At 34.8% G+C, this 22,968-nt stretch overlaps 1 protein-coding gene and 1 pseudogene across 3 annotated transcripts in view; one reads left to right on the forward strand and one right to left on the reverse strand.

Annotated features, from left to right (window-relative positions):
• SLC12A2 (solute carrier family 12 member 2) overlaps positions 1-22,968 on the reverse strand; it is an 85,497-nt gene that overhangs the window by 45,325 nt on the left and 17,204 nt on the right. For 2 of the 3 annotated variants that reach the window (XM_036225512.1, XM_036225513.1), the window contains exons 2-7: positions 12,427-12,546; positions 10,773-10,848; positions 10,365-10,460; positions 4,506-4,645; positions 2,390-2,500; positions 947-1,055 (exon numbers count right to left, since the gene is read on the reverse strand). In XM_036225512.1, coding sequence (XP_036081405.1) covers positions 947-1,055; positions 2,390-2,500; positions 4,506-4,645; positions 10,365-10,460; positions 10,773-10,848; positions 12,427-12,546 — 652 coding nt within the window. Of the gene's footprint in view, positions 1-946; positions 1,056-2,389; positions 2,501-4,505; positions 4,646-10,364; positions 10,461-10,772; positions 10,849-12,426; positions 12,547-12,917; positions 17,955-22,968 lie in introns of those variants that run through there. The other variant, XM_036225514.1, reaches the window with a different exon arrangement.
• On the forward strand, positions 4,157-4,275 carry LOC118607496 (annotated as a pseudogene).

Here is a 22,968-nt window from a genome sequence, read left to right on the forward strand (position 1 = left end):
ACCAGTCAGCAACAAGATCAAGGGTTTTACACCAGAATGTGAGTCAACTAGGTCTATAGGCTCTACAGTTTAGTTCAACTTCCTTTTTTCCCTAAGTATGATTTTCTGAAGAAGTACACTGATTTATTTTCTATATCTTTATGAGTACTCTGGGCTAAACAACTAAGGAGAAGTAAAGCTAGGCCTTTTCTTCCAGGGCTTCAAAGCAAGGAGTTTTTATCAACTGAAACAGACCTGTTACCCTAAGTGCTAAGTCTCTCTGATGCTAATGCAACCATTTTTTCCCTACTTTCATTTTATTTTGTGGAGATAGGTTCAGAGTTGCTCAATTAAGCAGGGAGAAGATGCAAAGTGAGGGTACAGGGAGGGTGGGAAAGATACAGAGAGATCCTTTAAGAAATAATAAATAAGTAAATTTCACCAGTAGTGGCAATTAGATGCAGAATGAAAAAGGTCACATAAGATGAAAACTGTAGAAAATTCTCACACAATTAATACAAACCACAGAAAAACTTAAACTGCAATCACAAAGAAACTAACATTTCTAGTTACATTCACAGTCTCACAGTCTCAGGTACTTTTAGACTTGTGCTGAAATACAACTAAAACAACGAAAAGGCCACATCAGAACAAAAGTTACCTTTCAGTTATAAATTCCCAAAATTAGTAGAGAACTAAAGTACTTTCCTCAGTAGCACTGATTTTTTTGTACATTCTATTACCTTTCGTTGTTAATAATGAAAAAGGAAAGACATAAATAAAAGTGATTTTTTACTCCAATTGTAACACACATAAAGACACAACTAAATTGAATTGTCAATTAGTACAGGTCACTACACCAAACTCAATTACATTATAAAATATCTAAAGTGTACTAAATTTATTTACTAATAGAACTGTATTGTATAATATACACATTTGAAAACATTCTATCTTTTTTACTTACATTTGTAACTAAAGAAACCTTTGGGCTTCTTGCTCTCCAATGGGATAAATGTTCCTATGACGAAATCAGCAATAGCAAGTAGTAGAATCACCAAAAGAACAATCTGAGCCTGGAATTTTGAACATTAAAAATCAAAATCAAATCTCTTATAGCTATATTTTGATTCAGTTTCACTAGACTATAACTTCCAAGTAGCAATGGAACTGAAAGAGACAGGAACAATCTATAAGAACTACCACTTCTCCTCTTCCACTCTTTTTTCATTTTGTTTTGTTTTATTGGAACACAACGACATGTAATAAATCAGTATCAGGTATATGACATAATGATTTGATATTTGATTATAAGGTGAAATTATCACCTTTTAAGATACACTCTTTTAACAATTTTCAAATATACAATGCAGGGTTATTAACTATTATCACTATGCTGTACATTACATCCCAATATTTATTTATAACTGGACATTTCTTTGTACCTTTTGACCACCTTCATCCATTTTGCCCACCGCCTGCCTTTCCTCCTCTACTCTTAACTTGCCAATAAAACTGAGCAGATACTCATGAAAAACTGTCATTTGCGGGAATAAGAACAAATTATATCTAATCATGTCCCAGGTAGTATGAAATTCTATTCTTTTCAGCAAAGCCAATTTGTTAAATGTTTAAGTAAATGATTTAATTTTATACTAATGACTTAAATAACAACCATAGAAAAAATAATTCTTTCATACTTTCCTAATTTTTGATTCGGTAAATATTATCATAGCTCACATATAGCAGAAATCTGTGATTTTATGCAATCTACAGAAGTAAACATGAAGAAAACCTGGAAGGGACTTTGAGCTGCTGAAAAGCATCTTTGTGGATATGCATTACTCAGGAAACAGGAGCTGTACTGTGACATATTCTCTCAAAAACACAGAAATATATTTGGGTGCTCTGCCTATATGTTAACATGTGACTTCAATTTTTCCCAGAAACACTGATATTGGCTTTAGTAGTCATGATTTCTGAGATTTCAATAGTAAGGAGCAAGATTAGCTTCTCTAATCTGTAATGGGCACTAACTTATTGCTTCTGTATTTATTTAAATGAACTTTTAAATAAATTACAAAGCCAATAATTTAATTTGGTCTACCTAATACTGACCTGGACATTTCCATATAATGTAAATTAAGAATAAGGGGTGGGAGGGGAAATAGGGAGTCAAAAATTTAGAAAATACTGAATTTAAACTGATAGGCTATCTTCAAGTATTTTCCATCGTGTCGATTAGAAAATAACCTTATACATAAATTTCTCTGAAAGTGGCCATTTAGGAATCTAAATATCTAAATATCAAAATCTAAAAATATTACCACTGTATAGCATTCCTAAAACAAAAGCTCTATAAGTTCATATATTAAATATTTACAGATATTCCAATGATACCATTACTTACTTTTGCTTCCCACTCCATTCCAGCTACTGAGATACCTAAAAGGATCACCACTGTAATGGCTCCAATAATTCTAATATCATTGATTTCATCTATCATAAGTATGGAATGTTCCTAGAAAAAGAGAATTATAAATGTAATAAGCAATATTAGTTATTTTAGTTAAAGTCTAATTCTTTTTAAACATTTTAGAGAAAGCACAGTGCCTTACATGTAGAAGTTGAACAAATGCCTATTTAACTAAGAATAGAGAGACCTAAGGAAAAGGAATGAATAACTATTATTGAGATGCCATTCAGGTATCTGATGACATCAAAAATATGATCAAATGAATAATGCTATATTTAATGCAGACACAATATATCAAAAAGGGAATTGCTAACAAGCAAATAAAAAAATATGACTAATAGTACTAATAGGATTTTCTTAAATTATATAGCAGAAATATATTTTCATGTATTTATTAGTGAACTCATGCTTTAAATGATCTTTAGTTTGCATAAAGAAGAGATGGATATACTTTCATGCAGTTGTCCAAAATACATTATTCCCATTCTATGAGCAAAAGTATTTGTGATTTAATATCAATGAAATTAAAAACATATACTAAATTAAACAATGAAAGAATAGAAACTCTTAATGATTATATTACTTGCTTACTTACAGCCCTTCCTTTTCTCCATCCTTTTAGCCTACACAGATGAGGTCAATGCAATGTAAGTGTCAGTCATTTTCAAATTTTACACTCGCTAATTATGTACTAAACACTAGTGCAGAAGAAGAGTTACAACCTAACATGAACAACTATGAGTCAGTCGAGGTTCCTTTCATTTTACAGTACTGAATCTTACTTCACTTCTACTACTTTAATTAACTATACACATCCCAATGACTCTCTTCAAACAAGTCCTTATCTACATTCCCAAAGAGTATTATTGTCAGCTACTTTCTGGCCAGCTCTGCTTGGAAATATCTCTAGTTCCTAAAATTAGAGGTCTAAAACTAAACTGTCCTATGTTCTCTATCTCAAGTGAATGGCATTACTTCCCATCTAAATCCCCAACTGTGTGTAATCTTGACATCCTCCTTTCTTTTTCTTTAATCTCCCACAACCCATTAATCAAGTCTACTTATTCAATGTTTTTAAAATCTCTCATACTCGCCGACACCTTTTCAGCCCCATTCGTCAGTTTGTTTTGTTTTGTTTTGTTTTTGCAGTAGAAAAGTAAAGTTTTATTAGAAGGGTAAGTACACTTCCAGACATGGAAGCGGGCCTGAGCAAGAGAAGCATGGTTCAAAAGACCTCGTCATTGTTTTAATATAAGCCATGTCTCTGCTCCCAGGACAGCTACGACAAACAACCTTTTAAAAGGTCTTCATCGCCAGTCGTGATCCTTCAAATCCATTCTCTACACTGTGGTCATTTCTTTAGGTTCCAAATCTGATGATGTTAATGGTCCCCAACTCTATTCAAGGTAAGACCTAAATATATTAGTAAACAAGGCCCTTCCTGACTTGATTCCTCTTTCCAGTCTTACATTTCTTGCCAGTTTGTGCTCTAGTCATTCAGAAATATTTAGGTTTTTCTTTTTTTAAACACAGAATATACTCCACTCTTTCCAGGCCTTTGTTTTGTTTTCTTCTTTGTTTCCCTCATACCACACCCTACTTCTGCTATCAGTTTATTAACATTTAAACTCCCATCCTTGACAGTCTTCCACCCTCATTTCTAGATGTTAAGTTAAGTGATCCCCCTTTGTATTGCCAAGTGTCTATGGTGATGCCACTCTGAATGTGCCTGATCTCGTCTGATCTTGGAAGCTAAGCAGGGTTGGGCCTGGGTAGTACCTGGATGGGAGACCACCTAGGAATACCAGGTGCTGTAGGCGTTAAAAAAAAAAAAAAGAAAGAAAGAAAGAAGACAAATACAAACCAAGGCCTCCTAGTTATCTACTTCTGACTTTCTAAAATAATTTTTTTTTTTTGTCTATATCATACACTAAACTTCTTGAAGGATGAATTTTGCATTCATCACTGCTTTCCTAGCATCTAAATGGTGAGTGGCATAAGCCCTCAACAAAGATTTGGGAAACAAATGACTAGAAGAAAGGTGAATTACCTTAAGCAACTCCACCACAGTTTCTGCAAATCCAACCACATACATAGCAACTGCAACAGCATTGGCAAAAGCGAAAATGAGGCCAATTGCACCGCCAAATTCTGGCCCTAGACTTCTAGATATTAAATAATATGCTCCTCCTAAAGAAAAGGAAAAAACAACAGAAATACTAAAGTTAGGATTTTAAATGTCCTCCTCCATAATGTGGGTGGGCCTCATTCAATCAGCTGAAGGCCTGAATATAACAAAGAAAAACCTCCCTGCCCTCCCCCCTCCAAGCAAGAGGGAATTCCATTGCAGACAGGTTTGCAACTCAAACTTCTGTTATCAGCGCTTTTCTGTGTCTCTAGACTGCAAATCCACCCTGCAGATTTTGGACTTACCGGCTGCCATAATCATAAGAATCAAGTCTTTCATATCTTTACACACACATGCACACACACACCCTATGTGTTCTATTTCTCTGGAGAACACTAATACAGATGTGCAACAAGGTGAATATACAAAAATCCGTATTTCCATATACCAGCAATGAACGATTAGAAACTGAAATTTTAAAAAGTAACCTACACTAGCACTCAGAAACAGGAAACACAAGTCTAAATCTAAAAAATATTTGTAAGATCTGTATACTGACAACTTAAAAAAAGTAACTAAATAGATTTACCATGAATGAAGACATAATTAAGATATTTATTCTCTCCAAATTGATCTCTCTAGATTCAACACAATTCCAATCAAACTCCCAGCTGGATATTTCATAGAAATTGACAAAGTGATTCTAAAATTTATATTAAAGGGCAAAAGAACTAGAACCGCCAAAACAATTTTGAAAAAGCACAAAGTTGGAAAACACACTACCAGTTTTAAGAATTGCTATAAAGCTACAGTACCAAGACAGTATGGCATTAGATTAAAGATAGATCTATAGATAATAGAAGAGCACGGAGTCTAAAAATAAAGCCATGCATGTAGGGTCAATTAATTTTTTCCCAGCTTTATTGATATTTAATTGACATGTAACATTGTGTAAATTTAAGATGTACAATGTGATGATTTGATACATGAATACATTGCAAGATGTTGCCAAAATAAGGTTGACACATCCTTCACCTCACATAATTACCATTTTTCTGTTGATGTTATAGTAAGAATATAATAAGATCTACTCCCTTAACGAATTTAAGTATACAATATTGTTAGCTATAGTCTCCATGCTATACATTAGATATATGTATATATAATAAGTAGAACTTATTCTTCTCGTAAGTAGAAGTTTCTACCCTTTGAGCAACATATCATTTCTCTCACCTCACCGCACCCCCCACCCCCCGCCCCAGCTCCTGGTAACCACTTTCTACTGTTTTCTGAATTTAGTTTTAGATTTCACATAAATGAGATTACACAGTATTTGTCTTTCTCTGACTTATTTCACTCAGCATAATCCCTCAAGTTTCATCCATGTTGTTGCAATGGCAAGATTGCTTTCTTTTTATAGCTGAATAATGTTCCTATGTACGTGTGTGTGTGTATGTACATATACATATATATCACATTTTCTTCATCCATTCATCCATTAGTGAATACTTGGGTTATTTCCTAAGTATGTGAATGCTGCTGCAATGAACATGATAAACACAGGCTACAAATATCTCTACCAAATAATGATTTCATTTCTTTTGGATGGATGTCCAAAAGTGGGATTGCTGGATTATTTGTTAGTTTATTTTTTTAAAGCACATCCATATTGTTTTCCATAGTGGCTGTACCAATTTACATTACCAAAAATGAAGAAGGGTTCCATTTTTCCACATCCTCACTAGCTTTTATTCTCTCATCTCTTTTATGATAGCCAATCTAACAAGTATGAGGTGATTAACTCACTGTGGTTTTCATTTGCATTTCCCTGATGATTAGTCATGTTGAGCAGCTTTTCATAAACTTGCTGTCTTCTCTGGAAAAGTATTCAGGTCTTCTTCCCATTTTTGAATCAGACTGGTTTTTTGTTTTTGTTTTTTGCTATGAGTTATATGAGCTCCTTATCTATTTTGAATATTAATCTTTGATCAGATATATGATTTGCAAATATTTTTACCCATTCTGTAGGTTGTCTTCTTTTCATTTTGTTGTTTCTTTAAGCTTTTTAGTTTGATGTAGTCCTGTTGTTAATTTCTGCTTTTGTTCTTATGCTTTTGGTGTCATATCAAAAAAAAAATCACTGTCAACACCAATGGCAAGGAGCCTTTTCCTTATTTTTCCTTCTAGAAATTTTTAGTTTCAGGGTACTTGCACTTTCCGTCTGATTATGACGGCCAAGATAAATTGGGGGATTCCAGGGGAGGGCAAAGAGGGGGGACAACCTACACTTTTCTGGGTTGGTATCTGTTTAATCTCTAAAAGGTACTGTTAGAACCAATGTTAAAGTTACTTAGTAATATTAAATCTCCTATGGCAAAAAGGAAACAGCACGAAGAAAAGTATGAATTTCATATACTTCCACAGGGCTAGAAACATATCTTACATGAAATGAGAAAATATTCACTATTACTACAGATAAATGTTGTAACTCAGTTAAGAATCCAGTTAAATAAAAGTAAAATATCAAGCACTACCTCAAAAATAGTTCTTTAAATTAATACGGTAACTACACAAGTTTATTAGGGGGATCTTTAAATTAAAATTACTAAAGAGAGCAACTGCAACCTTTAAGCAATTGAGATAAAATATTTCCTTATTAATTCCATTATTAATCAACTTTCAGTCCACAGAAAATCAAGATGGGCATACAGACATCACCATTCCCACAGCATCCCTCCATTTCTCCTCTCTAAGCCTTTGGCGCCCTGATCCTTTGGATAGTTCTCGCTCTATCACTCTCCTCTCTATGCCATTCCAAGGGAGGCAGTCCAAATCAAGTTCTCAGTAGTTGGGACAGAGACCCAATCTAGGCACTCTGGGTCCCACCATATTAAAACATAAAGTAGTTTGTTGTTAAGAACAGCAAACAAAGTCACACCTATACCTTGAACCTCTTAAGGTTCAAGATAATTCCCTATATTTTTCACTCCTTGGAAAATTTTGTTGAATAAAAATTCCTTGTTCCAGAGAGATTCCCGGTCTGGAATTTCCTGTTGTCACTCTATAGTGTCATTTAATAAGTTCCTCTCTCCCCTGCATATTCCATAAAAAACTTCCTGGAACTGCAGGCATGATGTGATTCAGATTCAATTTATTGGCAAACAAAACTTCTCAGGTGCTCTTAATGAGTAAAGAGTTTACAAAAATTGGAATATTCTAATTCTCTTTCCTTTTTCACTAATTACATAGAATATTTATATAAAGAAAAAAATTTCATTAATTTCTTGGTTACACTAAGTTCAGATAAGGAAACTTTCATTCACAAAAGCTTTATTCAACATTAGATTCTTTCCCTTTATTTATCAATTTTCATAGCACTCCTTACCATTCTTCAAAGGTAAAAAATGAGCTTTTTCTTTTTTGTGGTGTCTGTAAACGTATGGATTTTATCATATGTTTTCACTCAAATCAGTTATTAGTAGTAGTAGTATTACTGTTTAAAGTATCCAAACTTCATTCATTATTAGCTTCTTTAAGTCGGCTCCTGGGTATTTTTGACATGAAACTGTTAAAAACAGCCTTTTTCACCTTCTCTACTTTCCGAGGTAGGAGGATGTCTGGGTTCCTCAATGACAATTGAGGCCCAGATCTGGAACAAATCTTTTCTCCAAGGTTCCCTCAATTCCTTTGATGGAAATACACAATGTGGGCACTAGGGGTGCTCGTTGCTACTGGATTGGTCATTTGGTACAGGTGAATTTTGTGGACAGAGTTAAAAAATGTGTACTTTTGGGATAAAATCTATGAGTCATACTATCTGACACTTTCAATTTAGAATCATGACTACAGGGTGCAATGTAATCTTATCAATTTTATACCTATATCTATTTTTTCCCGTGAGGAAAACACTGTTTTCGCAGGAAACCAAAATAAATCCTGATGGAGTGGTCTTCAAGTCCATGAAGCATATAACTGAGAAGACAGAAGGGGTACATTCATTGAAAGAATCTCCAGGAAATGTTCAGTGCAGATGATGCACCCCATTTCTATTCTGTAAAGGATTATCCAGGTGTCCAAAGTCACCAACTGACAAGTGAAAAATAAATGCCTTCTATAGCTTCAAAGTATTTGCTTATTTCTTTAAATTAATGCCTCTCTCTTTTTTTCTTCCTTAAGTTTCATTATTTCAGCAAACATATTTACTTTTTCATTTGTATGCATATCTGATAATAACAAAATTCAGAATTATATCATCTAATGGGTTTTTTCCCCCTATAGTTCCTTCCTTTGTGAGCTATCATTTTGAGGGAACTTAGGCAAAATTGCAAGATATGGTAATTTGTTGGGACATATCTTCATGCATTCCACATTCTCATATTTCCTTAGTATCCCAGGTCAGAAGATCAGACACAAAGTCTCTGAAATAGATGTATTTGTGAATATATATGAAAATCATTGGTAGTACTGAAAGATGAAATTTTTTTTAGTCATAATGCAAAAAATCTACACTTCCCATAAGTTTGAATTCACAAGGAGAATAGTCTAGAGTTCATGCTGCCTATGGCTTCATGTCCCATTTCCCTTGAGGTTCACAACCTAGATTTGAAGGGTTGAAGATAAAGAGAAATTCTTTGATGATTTCCTGATTCTCTCAACTACCAAACACTGTGCCATTTCTCCTTCCACTTCCGTCCCAAAGCAGTAACAGAAAGAAAAGAAATATGGGCACCTAGTACACAAGAAGCCAAAAAGAATCTTTTGGTGTTGTCTGCTAACTGTTGGACACATCCACATCTTACATCTCAATACAGCTCCATCCAGGCTCGCGTAGGCACATGAAACCTCAGCAAACAGTGATGCATGTTCACCATAGTCACAGTCATACTGATGTGAGCTACCAGTTTTCTCCCAGGCCATAGTGATCTGAATCCTCCAGTATGTAAGAAATAAAAGATGGAAAAAATGAAAAGCTCAATCTGGTTCTCTCTCCAAATACTGATGAAGATAAATCAGAAACTGACTGCATGTCCAATGTATATAATGTCCAATAAAAATTTGAAAATTGGTTGAGGCAGATGGTACAGGTTGATTCTTCTCTCAGTTATCTGCTGTGATGACTTTACAGAAGCTGGTATACATTTTCTCTCCTTTCTCTAGGGATCTTCTCAGTATAGATAACTGATGAGCTTTGGTTTAGAAAATGGAATTCTGTTCTTCTTATTCTCAGGGATCCTAGGGCCATTCTCCTGGTCTGGGTGCTCTTCCTCGGGAGGGTAAAATCTCACAAGGCAGATCTTGTGAACTCCACTGAAAGAGACCTCAGGGCACCCACAGAAGAGAGCTAGTTGAGAGTCCTAGGTGTAACTCTTAAAAGCTGTTAGATCATGGGGGCAAGAACTCTCTCTGCCTGTTTCCCTCAATGGGGAGGAATGAGGTTACACCTGAACAATACCATGAAAGGTAGGATGCATGCTACTGAGTCAAAGGCTGAAGCCTGGGAGGAGGCAACAAGGGGCAGCCTGGTGAGGAAGAAACCCAGTTAGAAGTTCTATTCTTGCTATCAAATACAGTGAACATCCTCAATAACTTAAAGTGTACATGTTTGTGTGTCTTGGTCAATACAAAATTTTATATTAAAATATAGTAGGTCAAAGTGCTCACTAGCAACTTTCTTGCCTACACAGACCTGATAAGTTACTTTTTAAAGGTTAAAAATGAGATTTAAATCTCATTTTTTAGTAACAATAATCTGATGACAATAATGTAAAAAACTGAATTTACCTCCTCGGACAAATCCATTGGTAGCTATTGCTGACGTAGACAATCCTGTGATAGTTGTCACGACAGTGGCCATTACTATTACGAGAACCGACAGACCTTTAGGGAAAAAGAACAGAGACTGAGAATACTTATACGCTTATTTAAACCTGCCATATTTAGAACTGGTTAGTCTGAGTATACTGAATTTATATTATAACTTATGAATTACCTTACTTTTATCCTATTTTAGAAAAATCAAATACGAATTATAAAAAAAAGTAACATTAAAACAACAATCTTATACAAAGGAGAACACAGCTTAGCATGATTCCAATTGCTTGTATTTTATGAGGTTTAGAGCCTAGAAATGCACACAGCTACTTTGCTTATTCATTCTCAGATGAATCAAGAAATATGAACTTCACTTACCTATTCCAGCTTGACCTACGATCCATGACAGTCTAATGAAGAGCATCACACCCCAAATGTTTAACATACAACGTACCTAGGAAAGTAAGAGGCCAAGTCACAGATGAAAAATGTTATCGAGTGTAATAAAGCAATAAATGCTAAGCTAGCTAAAATCAGGACAGCATACATTTACAACTACAGAGAGTAATTATAACTCTTATCACACCTTTTAATATATTTTAATAAATTTATTGGGGTGACACTGGTTAATTACATAGGTTTTAAGTGTACAAGTCAATAATATATCATCCGTACATTGCACTGTGTGTTCACCACTCAAAGTCAAACTTCTTTCCGTCACCATGTATTTGACCCCCTTTACCCTTATCTATATCCCACCCTTGCCTCTTTCTCTCTGGTAACCACTAAACTGTTGTCTGGTGTCTATAAGTTTCTGTTTGTCTGGCTTGTTTGTTGCTTTCAGTTTTATATCCCACATATTAGTGAAATCATATGGTTCTCAAATGTTTCTGTCTGACTTATTTCACTTAGCATGATTATCTGTCACCATACACCAATATTAATTCAAAATGGATCAAAGACCTAAATATAAGACCTGAAATGATAAAGCGCATAGAAGAAAACATAGGTACTAAATTCATGGATCTTGGTTTTCGAGAAGATTTTATGAATTTGACCTCAAAGGCAAGGGAAAGAAAAGCAAAAATAAATGAATGGTACTATATCAAACTAATAGATTTTTAAAAAGCTTATTTAATAAGAGCTTAAAGTGAGCTAATGTAAGTATAATGTAATATGTGAGTGTGTATCTATAGCTAAATATACACATACCCATCACAATTATCTGAAGCAGAAGAAGCACTGAACAAAGAAGGTATAAGGAATATTAATACTTCGATCCTTAAAAAAAGTAGTTAATTTCCTCTTTATCACTGCAAATTAAGTTTAATTTTTGCTTATTCTTTTATAATATTCTCATGTCATAATTTCTATAAGAGATTTAAGTATTATATGTCAACACAAAATGCCAATTGTTCACATATCTTTAAAAACCCCTAATTATTTGTGACAGTCTCCCCAATTTATTTTTATTTTTATTTATTATGCTCATACATAGAACACAGTCTTTTGAAGGACTAAAATCTAAGAATAGGCAAACAACAATCAGGAGCTTCAATTCACTATTGACCAGGCAATAAAATTACTATTAAAACTGGGATCTTCCCTCTGTTTCTCTTCTAAATGTCAATACAATTCCAAATAAGTGCTTCCAAAGTCCCAATGAGAGGTCGCTTTAGCCTGTCTACTGTAGTCAGATCCTTAGTGCCCATTTGAACACAGAAAAACAGAAGTAAATCTTAATCCCTTAAACTCTCTACTGAAGTGACCTCTTAATACTTAAAAGATTTATTCTGTTGCCTGTTAACTTCTACACATTTCTCTTCAAAAAATAATGCGGTAGCAGGTAAGAAAGTCAACATATTTTAGCTCTATTGCCTGCTCAGCTTTCTTGATTCTGATGCTCTCATCAACTTAACAGCTTCACTTAATTATCGAAAAGTGACAATATAGGACTTACAAGCAATAAAATACAGTTGAGGTAAGCAAGTATAATTTGATTAACTCTAAAATAAAGTCTGTATGTACATACTAATACACCCTTGATCCAGCCAAACTTCACAACTCCTTTACTTTCCGCAGTATACGTGACCACAGCATCTCTGGTAGGAGTACTTTCTTCTCCATTTGCAAACCCATCCTCGAAAGGTTCCTGGTTAAAAAAAGAAATGTAAATTACGCTTGGAATTATTTAAACTTTAAAATCACCTGATAAAAATAAATATCACTAAATACACTTAACCATGTTCAGAAGGACATAATACAATTTTCAAAAATGAAGGGTTCCTGAGTATTCTAACTGAGGAAAATGCAAAGCAAATAAAGTGGAAGAAAATTACTGAATTTTAAAAATTTCAACCTTATCATGACAGTAAACCCATTTTAATAACTTTACATCTTAATTACATGTTGGTGGTATCTGGAGAACACAATGAATACTGTTTGCTAAATACAGGCTAGCTCAACCAGGCAATTCAGACCACTTCTCTCCAGCCGCAACTTCAAATCGCCTAGTTGGCACACCTTTTCCACATCTGACATTTCAACGTAACAATTTTAGACGCCTCTTCACCAATGAAGTTTCCCCTTATAGTCCACGACAGTAGGGTGTCCATAGAGAGCGATTCACTCCTAACTCCTCCCTTAATTCACTCCTTATCTACATCCAGTCACTCAGTGCTCCTCATTTTCTCCTTTGTAATTTTTCTCAGATTCAGACAGGAACTGGCTGACACAACGCATTTTCATAATTAGTGTGTTTCCTCCTTGGATTTTTACATTTCATGTCTGAGTCTATAATCTTAAGTTTTTTGGTCTCTACTTTCTTTCTCTCCCTCTCTTCCTGATTTTCAACTTTTATTTGGTTCCATCACATCCAAGGCATATGACAAATTTCCAAACCAGTAATGGTGCCTTAAACCGGTCATAAAGGGTAGAGGGAGGTGTTGGGAGATAAAAATGTTCTAGACCTAGAATCATGTCCCTAACACTATGCCCATATTTCTTCTTCTATCCATATTTTCAATAGTAGGAAACAAAAAAACAGCTATATTTCAAACATCATTCCTTAAATGCAGAAGAGCCAACTAAATTATTATTTAATCCTGGAAACTGTGATTTAGATTTCCTAAAGTACTTTTTAAAAAACCATTTTCAGTGGCTCATACTCTCTAATGAATTCTGAATGTTATTATTTTTCATAGAAATGAACTGTAGTGTTTTGTATTAGAACAGAGCAAAATCTGTCATAATCTAAACTCCCCTGTTTTTTTGACCAATTCTGGTTGGTCAAGTAGATTAATTTCATTCTGTAACGCATTATTGCTATACGCTTTTTCAAAATTCTATCAACCCGGATTAGCTCTTAAAGTCCACATTTACATAACTAGTGCTAATTTTTAAGCAATGGAAGAAACATTATGTTAGATGTAATAATGCCTTTAAGTATATCTTTTGAAAATTATTTTACCTAGTCTTTTTTAATGCCAAGAGAAAAATAATCAAATTTTCAACTAATCTCCATGTTTCTATTAACAGACACAGATATAACTTCAACAATGTGAAATACATGAAAAATAAGTCATTCGAAGATCACTAAGAACTAAAAAACAAACTTCAGTGTTAAACCACTTCTGATAGTTCACAAATTGAAAACATATCCTAAGAAAAATAAATTACAATAATTTCCTTTTCATCACACAGTTTCAAAACTACTATCCACAGTATCAATGATTATTGTACAATACTATATATAAGAAAGATGCTCCAGTCTTATGGTATAAAAAATCACTCTCAGAAAAAAAATTTTAATTACCCCAATGTGTTATACTTTTTAAACAGCTTTGAGATATAATTCACATACCACACAACTTACCCTTTAAAGTACACAAGTCATTGATTTTTAGGATATTCACAAAGTTATACTATTATCACCACTATCAATTTTGGAACATTTTCCTCACCCCTAAAAGAAGCTTCACACCCATTGGCGGTCATTCCCCATTTCCACTTTCCTCCAGCTCCCGGCACTTATTGACCTTCTGTCTCTATGGATTTGCTATTCTGACATTTCATATAAATGAAATAATGAAATCATACAATACGTGGCCGTGTAGTTTTTTTCACTTAGCATAATGTTTTTGAGGTTCATCCATGTTATAGTATCAGTACTTCGTTCCTTTTCATTGCCAAATAATATTCTATTGTATAGAGATATTATGTTTATTATTCATCAGCTGATAAACTGGGCCGATTCTACATTTTGGCTATTATGAAGAATAATGCTGTGAAAATTTGTCTACAAGTTCTGTGTGGACATATGTTTTATTTATCTTGAGTATATAGCTAGGAATGGAATTGCTGGGTCACATTTTTAAAACGACTACTTCTGGTAATTTTTCTCTATTTCATCTTTTTTATTATACTGCAGACTGTCACTCCTCATTTCAGTCAATGTGTCTACCTATTGTTATCCTTCCCCCTTGCTTAGAATCTGACATACACATGGAAACCAGTAATCATTAAACTGGTTAGAAATATATATAAACAGAAAAAAAAAAACTGAGTATAGCTCAATCACAAGTGCACCCCACTTTGGCTTCCTTTACTTCTATTATTGGATGTGTTCTAGGTGGTAGAGAGCATCAGTAATGATCCTAAATTTAAAAAAAAAAAAAAAAGATACTTGTTAATTCAATTCAATTGACTCTAAAGGAGACAGAAGTTCCTTAATTTTCACTTTAGGTTATTTAGTGCTCTTCAGTTAATTTATGAAAGACTTTAATTATATAATCTCCAAGGATTACAAGAAAATGTCTATAAAACATGCAAAAAGACTTCTTTTCCCATCTCTGTTCAAAGAAAACTAAAGAAGTATGTTAATAGGCTACTTTTTCCAAGACTAAGAATTGATATGGGTGTCTTTTTAACAATGCAGAAGCATGCAGGCATCTTAAAATTTTTGCTGTGGGTGTTTATCAGAATTCCATGTCAAAGTTGAATATTTAGCAATAACTATATTATTTCTACTATACTACAAACAACTATATTCAAAAAAACAGGTTTTCCAGTATGTATGAAATAGTATTTTAAGATATAATGGATCCACATAAAATGAAAGTTTATCTTCCTTACCATGATCCGATGGCTTCTATTTTAAAAAGTACATTAGTAATCTCTAAAATACAATTCAAAAATTAAAATCAAATAAGTATGTTATTATAGTTCTAGTAATGGATTTAAATATAATGAAATTGGGTTTATAATTATATTGATTTCCAGAAGATGAAACTGAAGTAGAATACATATACAGGTTCCCCACACTATCCAAAAGTAGAGCGTTCCTATGAAACCTTTCATAAGCTGAAATAGCGTAAAGCTATGACAAGTCAGTTTATTTGCACAAAATAAACTGAGATAAAGCACAGGTCCTCACAGACATAATTCAAAACTATTGGTGACTTGATGCTGAGTGTAGTTCCCAGGGAAGGAACTTGCTGGTGTCACTCTCACTGCTTGGGGTGCAAAATGCTTCTGTACCGACTTATTGCAAAACAAATGCTGAATGCTATTTTTGCTTTTCACCTTTTTTTTTCATAAAAGCGAAACTTCTCCTTGGATTTTGTTCAGTTACTGAAAATAGGTACTAATGCAGGTCTTTTGTGAAAAGGAAATAGCATAAGACAAGCTTTCAAGAAGTGGACGATATCTGTATTTTATTTCTTTAAATACATCAGTTTAAGAAAAATATGTAAACTGTTGGGTATGGCATTTTTGTCTACACATAAAAAAACTGCCTGAAAACCTTACACTCAGGAAAATTTCACACACACAGTTATGAACTATAAAGCTGATACAAAGGTATAAAATAAAATCTTCAATTTACCTGCCTCTTTTTACATAAGTGGTAGGTTTGTGTTCTTTACTTTTTTTCACATAATGGATAAAATGTCAAAAATAATATATGATTTTACAGATAATACCATATGAAATGAGGTGAAATACATTTAAATTTATTTGGGGAAATGATCTTTCAAAAAGTAGCATTGTGATTCTGAGTCTACCAAGCAGGGATTGAAGGTACGGGGGAGACTAGAATGAAGAGAGTAAGAAACAGATGAAACAATAAAAGATCCGGATGGGTAGTCTCAACTAGAAGGATTTCTTAATGAGAGAAATAGAGATACCAGTAAATTATGTCAGCCAGAAATGGAAATGATTAATTCAGCTGGACATGTTGAATTTGAGGAGCCATGAGACAATTAGAGTTCTATCAGGCAGTTAAAAAATTCATGACTGGAACTTAGGAGAGGGGCCAGGGATAAAGACCTAGTAGGTGAAGCTATGGAAACAGTGAAAAGAGAAACTAACAGAGAGGAGGGGGAAAAAAAGAAAAAAAAAACATGAGGAATTGAACATTTTTCTGAGGATATAGAAAATATAAGAATGAAAGGGAATTCTGGTCTCCATGGTCATTATTTCTTTGCAGGGAGTAGAGAAAGGGGAATTTTTACACTGTAGACATCTCTTTCTTGTATATTCAAGTTTCCACTTCAACTTGATCATTCTTTTCCTTCAACCACGGTTAATTTTTTTACTGCACACAGCTCTCTCACCGAAATGCCCAAACTTGCTGTAAATACTATGGCATATTCCTCAATGCACACCAACCTGGCTTCGCTCCATCACAACACTGAAATAATTTTATAAGACATCCAAAGACTTCTCTGCTGCCAGATCCAATGTACATTTTTCTGTTCCTGTCTCACTGGATTTTTAAAACAGCATTTGATACCACTAACCACTCCCTTTTTCTTAAAACATTTCTTGAAATTTTCTCTCAGCCTCATCTACCCAACAATTAAACAGTAAGAGTTCCTCCAACATTTGGTCTGAGACTCATCTCCTTTTCTCACTCTATGGTCCTCTCACTAGATCTGTAGCTTTAAACATTATCTAAATGTGATAACTGGTAAGTGATGGCTCCTCTTCATGTCCACATCAGACCTCTCCTCGGAATTTCAGCCCTGTGTGTAAATACTGATGTTGCCACTTGGATGTTCTATTATGTTTACTATTCTAATTCTTACTAAATGAGAAAAAGAAATTGTCGATGTGCGATAAACAGCAACTTTCCTCTAAATTAAAAAAGGGAGTTTCTTGTTTTTTGTTTAAAATTTTCGGTGAACACTTAACTAGCAAAAAAAGTATTTAACAAGATAGTAAGTTCTTACCAAATTAAAATCCTTTATTATGCAAATGTTTTAGACTTATTCCTCAATGCTCATCTTACAGATTTACAAAGTTTTTGTTTCCAATATCCCAAAATTAACTCATTTTTAAACTCACTGATTTAAATTATCTTTTACATAGCAAAGGTCATCTTTCAATTCTACTTGACTTAAGAGAAAACGTTACTTATAATACACTGACTTGGTTTAATGATAATTTTTCAGTTAAAAAAAAATGAACATAAAAATCAAGCTGTTTCTTCCCAAACACTAAAATTTTCTTCAGTATTTTAGTGACAACATATGATGAAACCAGATTTCCTTTTAAAATAATGGTTAAAGATTAAGCTTTTAGGAAAAATTACTTATTCAAGTTAAAAAAAAAAATTAAAAACCTTAACACTGCTTTAACAAGACGTAACAGAGTGCCAACTTGCCTTCTGTGAACATCTTTATAGGTCCCTAAATGTGCACACCAATGTGCTTCTCAATTGTTAAATACTTTAAGTACACATTACATTAAATCTGTTATTTTTCTTGGAATATCTCAGTTACTAAGTTCACAAAATTTTCATCTCAACTGTACAATGTAGCATAGGTGGTCTTTGCAATGTCACTAGCCAAGGACGTTAATATCCATGAAAGATGACTGTGCAGTGATCAAATAACTTATGATCACATGCTTTTTTCCAAAAGTTAATAAAAGTATCATTGTGCAAGGAAAACTCAAGACCATTTAAACAGTGCAACTTCTAAATACAGTTAGACTACTACTAAAACATTTCTGGCAATGCTAATTACCAATCTCTCCATTTTATGCTATTTTTACAATTAAACTGGTAAAGGCTGGGCAGAAGTCTTTGTTCAGCAATTTCAGGCCATAGTGGGCGAAAGACAACCTACACATTTTTTAAATTTGGACAAAGGGAAAAAAATGTTTGTTTTCATTTTGTTTTACTGTTGTTTTAAAGAACAATTGAGCAAAGTTATACCAAAGTCTCTCTTTTCAGGCCTTAAGGTTGCCACAATATTGTTCCCAGGTAGATACTCAAATATGGATATCCTTTGAAGAGGAAAAATGTTCCAATCCCTTTATTTAATATTTAAAAATCTAAAGTAACTTCCAATGTTCTGTTCCTTGAAGACTCTGAATTTGTAAAAGAAAATTTTCGGGAATAAACTGCAATCTCAACCTTCCACTTATTAAACAAATATTAATCAATATTATCATCATACCAGGTACTTTCCAGCTCTCCTGGAGTTATTTTTATAGTAGCCTCTACAGTGAAAGGTAGGTCTTCTAACTTTAATCCAGGGCATTTTTCACTCTACTAAGTAGTCTCTATTAAATTAAATGCTTAGCCAAAAAAAGGTTGAATGCCTTTTCATTAATACCCCTCTTTTCAAGTCAACCCGTGAAAATTGGGTTCCTTATCTGTAAATGAAGATTTTACTGTTTTCAGTTCCATTCCCTTGGAGTTCTGATGCTCTTTTAATAATGATCGATTTGTAATAGAATGGCCACATTAACGCTGAGGCTTCTAGCACCTATCTATATAGCAAGCTGATAAAACTTGATTATTACACGACAATTTAAATTTGAGTGCCAGTGCCATGTTAGAAATGTGAGAGTATGACTCACTTATAGTTACATATTTCAAAAGAATCAGTAGAAAAATTCCTAGGTTGCTTGGCTTCGCAACACCTGGTCATTTTTCAACAAGAACAAGACCATGTACTCAGCTGACCCTGAGAGCAAAGGCAACAGTTTCTCTTGCCCCAAATCATGCAGCTATTAATGTGGCAAGGCAGAGAATCTTCTAAATGGTAAAATTCGACATATTACAGTGTGCCAAGGTAAGTTATTTTAGACATCTATTTTGGGTCAAAGGGCAAAAGATTGACAAATCACCCAACTCTGAAAACTGCTCTCAATGCCCAATCAATGCTGGTCCTGTGGCACCTGTTGAGAAACTCAGACTCTATCATATTATAGGAGGACCAAAGCCCTGTCAACTCCTTCTGCAACTAGAAATCCTCCTCGTGTGTGTGTGTGTGTGTGTGTGTGTGTGTGTGTGTGTATAAAATTAAATCTTGATCATGTTTTATGGACCTACTGTGTTTCTGTGTAAAGGTCCATTTATCTAGAGGAACAAAATTTGTTTTTAGTATCACCTCTGCAACTGGAAAGTGGTTCTTTTTAAATAATTTTTTATTTTTCAGTTAGAGTTGGCATGTTTCAGGTGTACAACAGTGATTAGCCATCTATATAACTCACAAAGTGATCACTCCAATAAACCTAATGCCCCACACCGTCCATAATTATCACAATATTATTGGCTATATTCCTTATGCTATACTTTCTACCTCTATAACTATTTTGTAAGTACGAATTTGTACTTACATCACTTTTCTCTTTTTCACTGACTCCCTCCACCCCCTCCCCATATGGCAACCCTCAAAATTTTCTCTATGAGGGTTTTATTTTATTCTTTAGATTCCACATATACATGCATTCATGTGGCATCTGCCTTCCTCTTTCTGGCTTACTCCACTCAGCATAGTTCCCTATAGATCCATCATGAAATATCTTTTACATCCCATTACTTTTAGTCTGTGTCTTTTAATCTGAAGTGAGTCTCTTATAGGCAGCATCTATGTAAGGGTCTTGTTTTCTTATCCATTCAGCACCCTATCTTTTGATTGGAACATTTAATTGTCACTTGAAGTACTTATTGATAGATATGTAGTTACTGCCATTCTTTATACTTTTGATACCCATTTTTTTCTTCTTAAAGAAGTCCCTTCAACATTTCCTGTAATCTGGCTTGGTAGTGATGAACTCCCTTATTAGGTTTTTCTTCTCTAGGAAGCTTTTTATCTGTCCTTTGATTTTAAATAATAGCTTTGCTGGGTAATCATGGTTGTAGGTCCTAGGTTTTCACCACGTTGAATATTCTGTACCAAGCCCTTCTGGCCTGTAAAGTTTATTTTGAGAAATCGGCTGACAGACTTATAGGCACACCTTTGTATGTAACCAATTGCTTTTTTCTTGTTGCTTTTAAGATTCTCTTCAAATTTAACCTTTGGCATTTTTAAGTATGTGTCTTGGTGTGCGTCTCCTTGGGTTCATCTTGTTTGGGACTCTCAACTTCCTGGGGTTGTATGTCTATTTCCTTCACCGGGTTAGGAAAGTCACTGTTTCTTCAAATAGGTTTTCAATTCCTTCCTCTCTTTTTCTGAGGGTATCCCTATAATGTGAATGTTGTCACGCTTGACATTGTCCCAGAGGCTTCTTAAACTATTTTCACTTTTTTGGATTCTTTTTCCTTGTCACTGTTCTGATTGGAGGTCCTCCGCTGCCCCATCCTCTATGTCACTGATTTGATATCGGTTTCATCTATTGTTGATTCCAATGTACTCTTCATCTCAGATAATGTATTATTCATCTCTGATTGGCTCCCTATTATGTTTTCCATCTCCATTTTTGTTTTTTATCTCTTGATTAAAGTTCTGAGTTCATGTACTCTTTCCTTAAGTTCCTTGAGCATCCTTATAATTGGTGTCTTGAACTCTGTATCTGGTATATTGCTTGTCTCCATTTTAGTGAATTCTCTTTTTGGAGCTTTTTGCTGTTCATGTGGGACATACTTGTCACCCCATTTAGGCTGCTTCTTGTTTGTATTAGGTAGGGCTCCTACGTCTCCCAGTCTTAGTAGAGTGTATTTATGTAGTAGGTGTGCTGTGGGGGCCAGTGGCACAGTCCTGGAAGGGGTCCAGCTGCAGTATGTGGACCTTCAGGGCCACCCTGTGTCACCAAGCAATGCACATATGACTGCCACCCATGCTGAGCTTACAGATGCCTCAATGAGCCAAGTCAGGAACACTAGTGCGGGGCTCGAGGCTGCTCAGCAAGAGGTACAGGGCACGCTGAAGCCAGATGCTGCTTCTTTGGATTTTGTGAGCCTCTGAGAGAATTTATGTAAGTTTGCAACAGGGGCCAAGACAGCCCTTTGTATGGAATAAATCACTGGAATTAGCTTGGGTGGGCACACAGTTGGGAGCGGCAGAGTCTCAGGGAATCCCTTGGGCTAAACGACCTGTTATCCAGGTTTATGGTGCCAGAGTCTATAGGTTGGGAGGAGAGAAGGCTCAAAAAAGTGACAATGGCATCTGCCTGAATCTCTCTGGGAGAAAGCTGCTCCTTCAGCCCTCACCCTAAAGCCTGATAACTCAGTGCCTCCTCTTATGTCCCCGGCACCCCTTGAGCAGCTGCCCCAGCTCTGGAGCTCAGAGCAAACAAATCTGTCAGTGAGAAGGCAGGCATAGGCCCTTTAAGAGAAAGGCTTCCACTTCCTGCAGCCCTCTGTCAGACTCAGCTGCAATCTCTGGTGGTTTTCACAGCCAGAGGTTACGGAGACTTCTCTTCCTGGCATTGGAACCCTGGGGAGCCCAGTGTGTGTCTGGGACCCCTCACTTCTTAGGCTGGGTAGGTGACTCTGCAGCCAAGATAGCCCTCACAAGTCTCAATCGCCATGTGCGGTTGTGGGACCGGGCTATTTCATGTCTCCTCCCCTACTGTTTTTTGGAGGTAACCTGTTATTTGAGGTGAGCTAGTTGTAGGGCTTCTGTTTAGTCAGACCTCAGGCGACTCCATGCACTGGTTGCTGTATAGTTTTATAATTTTGGTGTGGTCACTAGCGGAGGTGTGCACTGCCTCTCCCTTCCACACCATCTTGTGAGCTCTCCCTAGAAAATGATTCTTAAACTAATACACTAACTCACATAGTTAATGTGAGGATTGTGTAAGATAAGGTATTAACTTACAAAAAAAATAACAAGGGTGACTATTTATAGAACATAAAGAAAGCTGCAAAAGAAGAAAGAGAAGAGATCATTTTAGTTTTTCACTAAGACAAAGTTGTATGTATTGGCAGTACTCATTTTCTTGCTGTCACAAAATATGGGTCAAACAATGACTAACCTTGCCAAATGAAGACTAGGGAACTATATTGTTTCTAGTATTCTGATCTGAGAAATAATTTGAATCCCAATCACAACTGATATATCTTTTTATACAGTACATCAACCTTACTAAATAATATAAACTGACAGAAAAAAAAACATAAAAAGCAAAACATGGGGGGACACATAGATATAACGTTTTAATGCATTTAACATCTGCTTATTTAGAAGAAGTGCTATGTACAGGGTAGAAACTATGGTAGAGAATATGAACATTTAAAAATAAACAAAAATGTTTTTACCCTCATTCAAGATATCCAACTTCAAATTATACCAGCAGACATCATCTCAATACTAAAAAATTCTGGTAACTACAACCA

This window comes from Rousettus aegyptiacus, unplaced genomic scaffold (assembly GCF_014176215.1).
Source record: "Rousettus aegyptiacus isolate mRouAeg1 unplaced genomic scaffold, mRouAeg1.p scaffold_m13_p_8, whole genome shotgun sequence".
Lineage (NCBI taxonomy): Eukaryota > Metazoa > Chordata > Mammalia > Chiroptera > Pteropodidae > Rousettus > Rousettus aegyptiacus.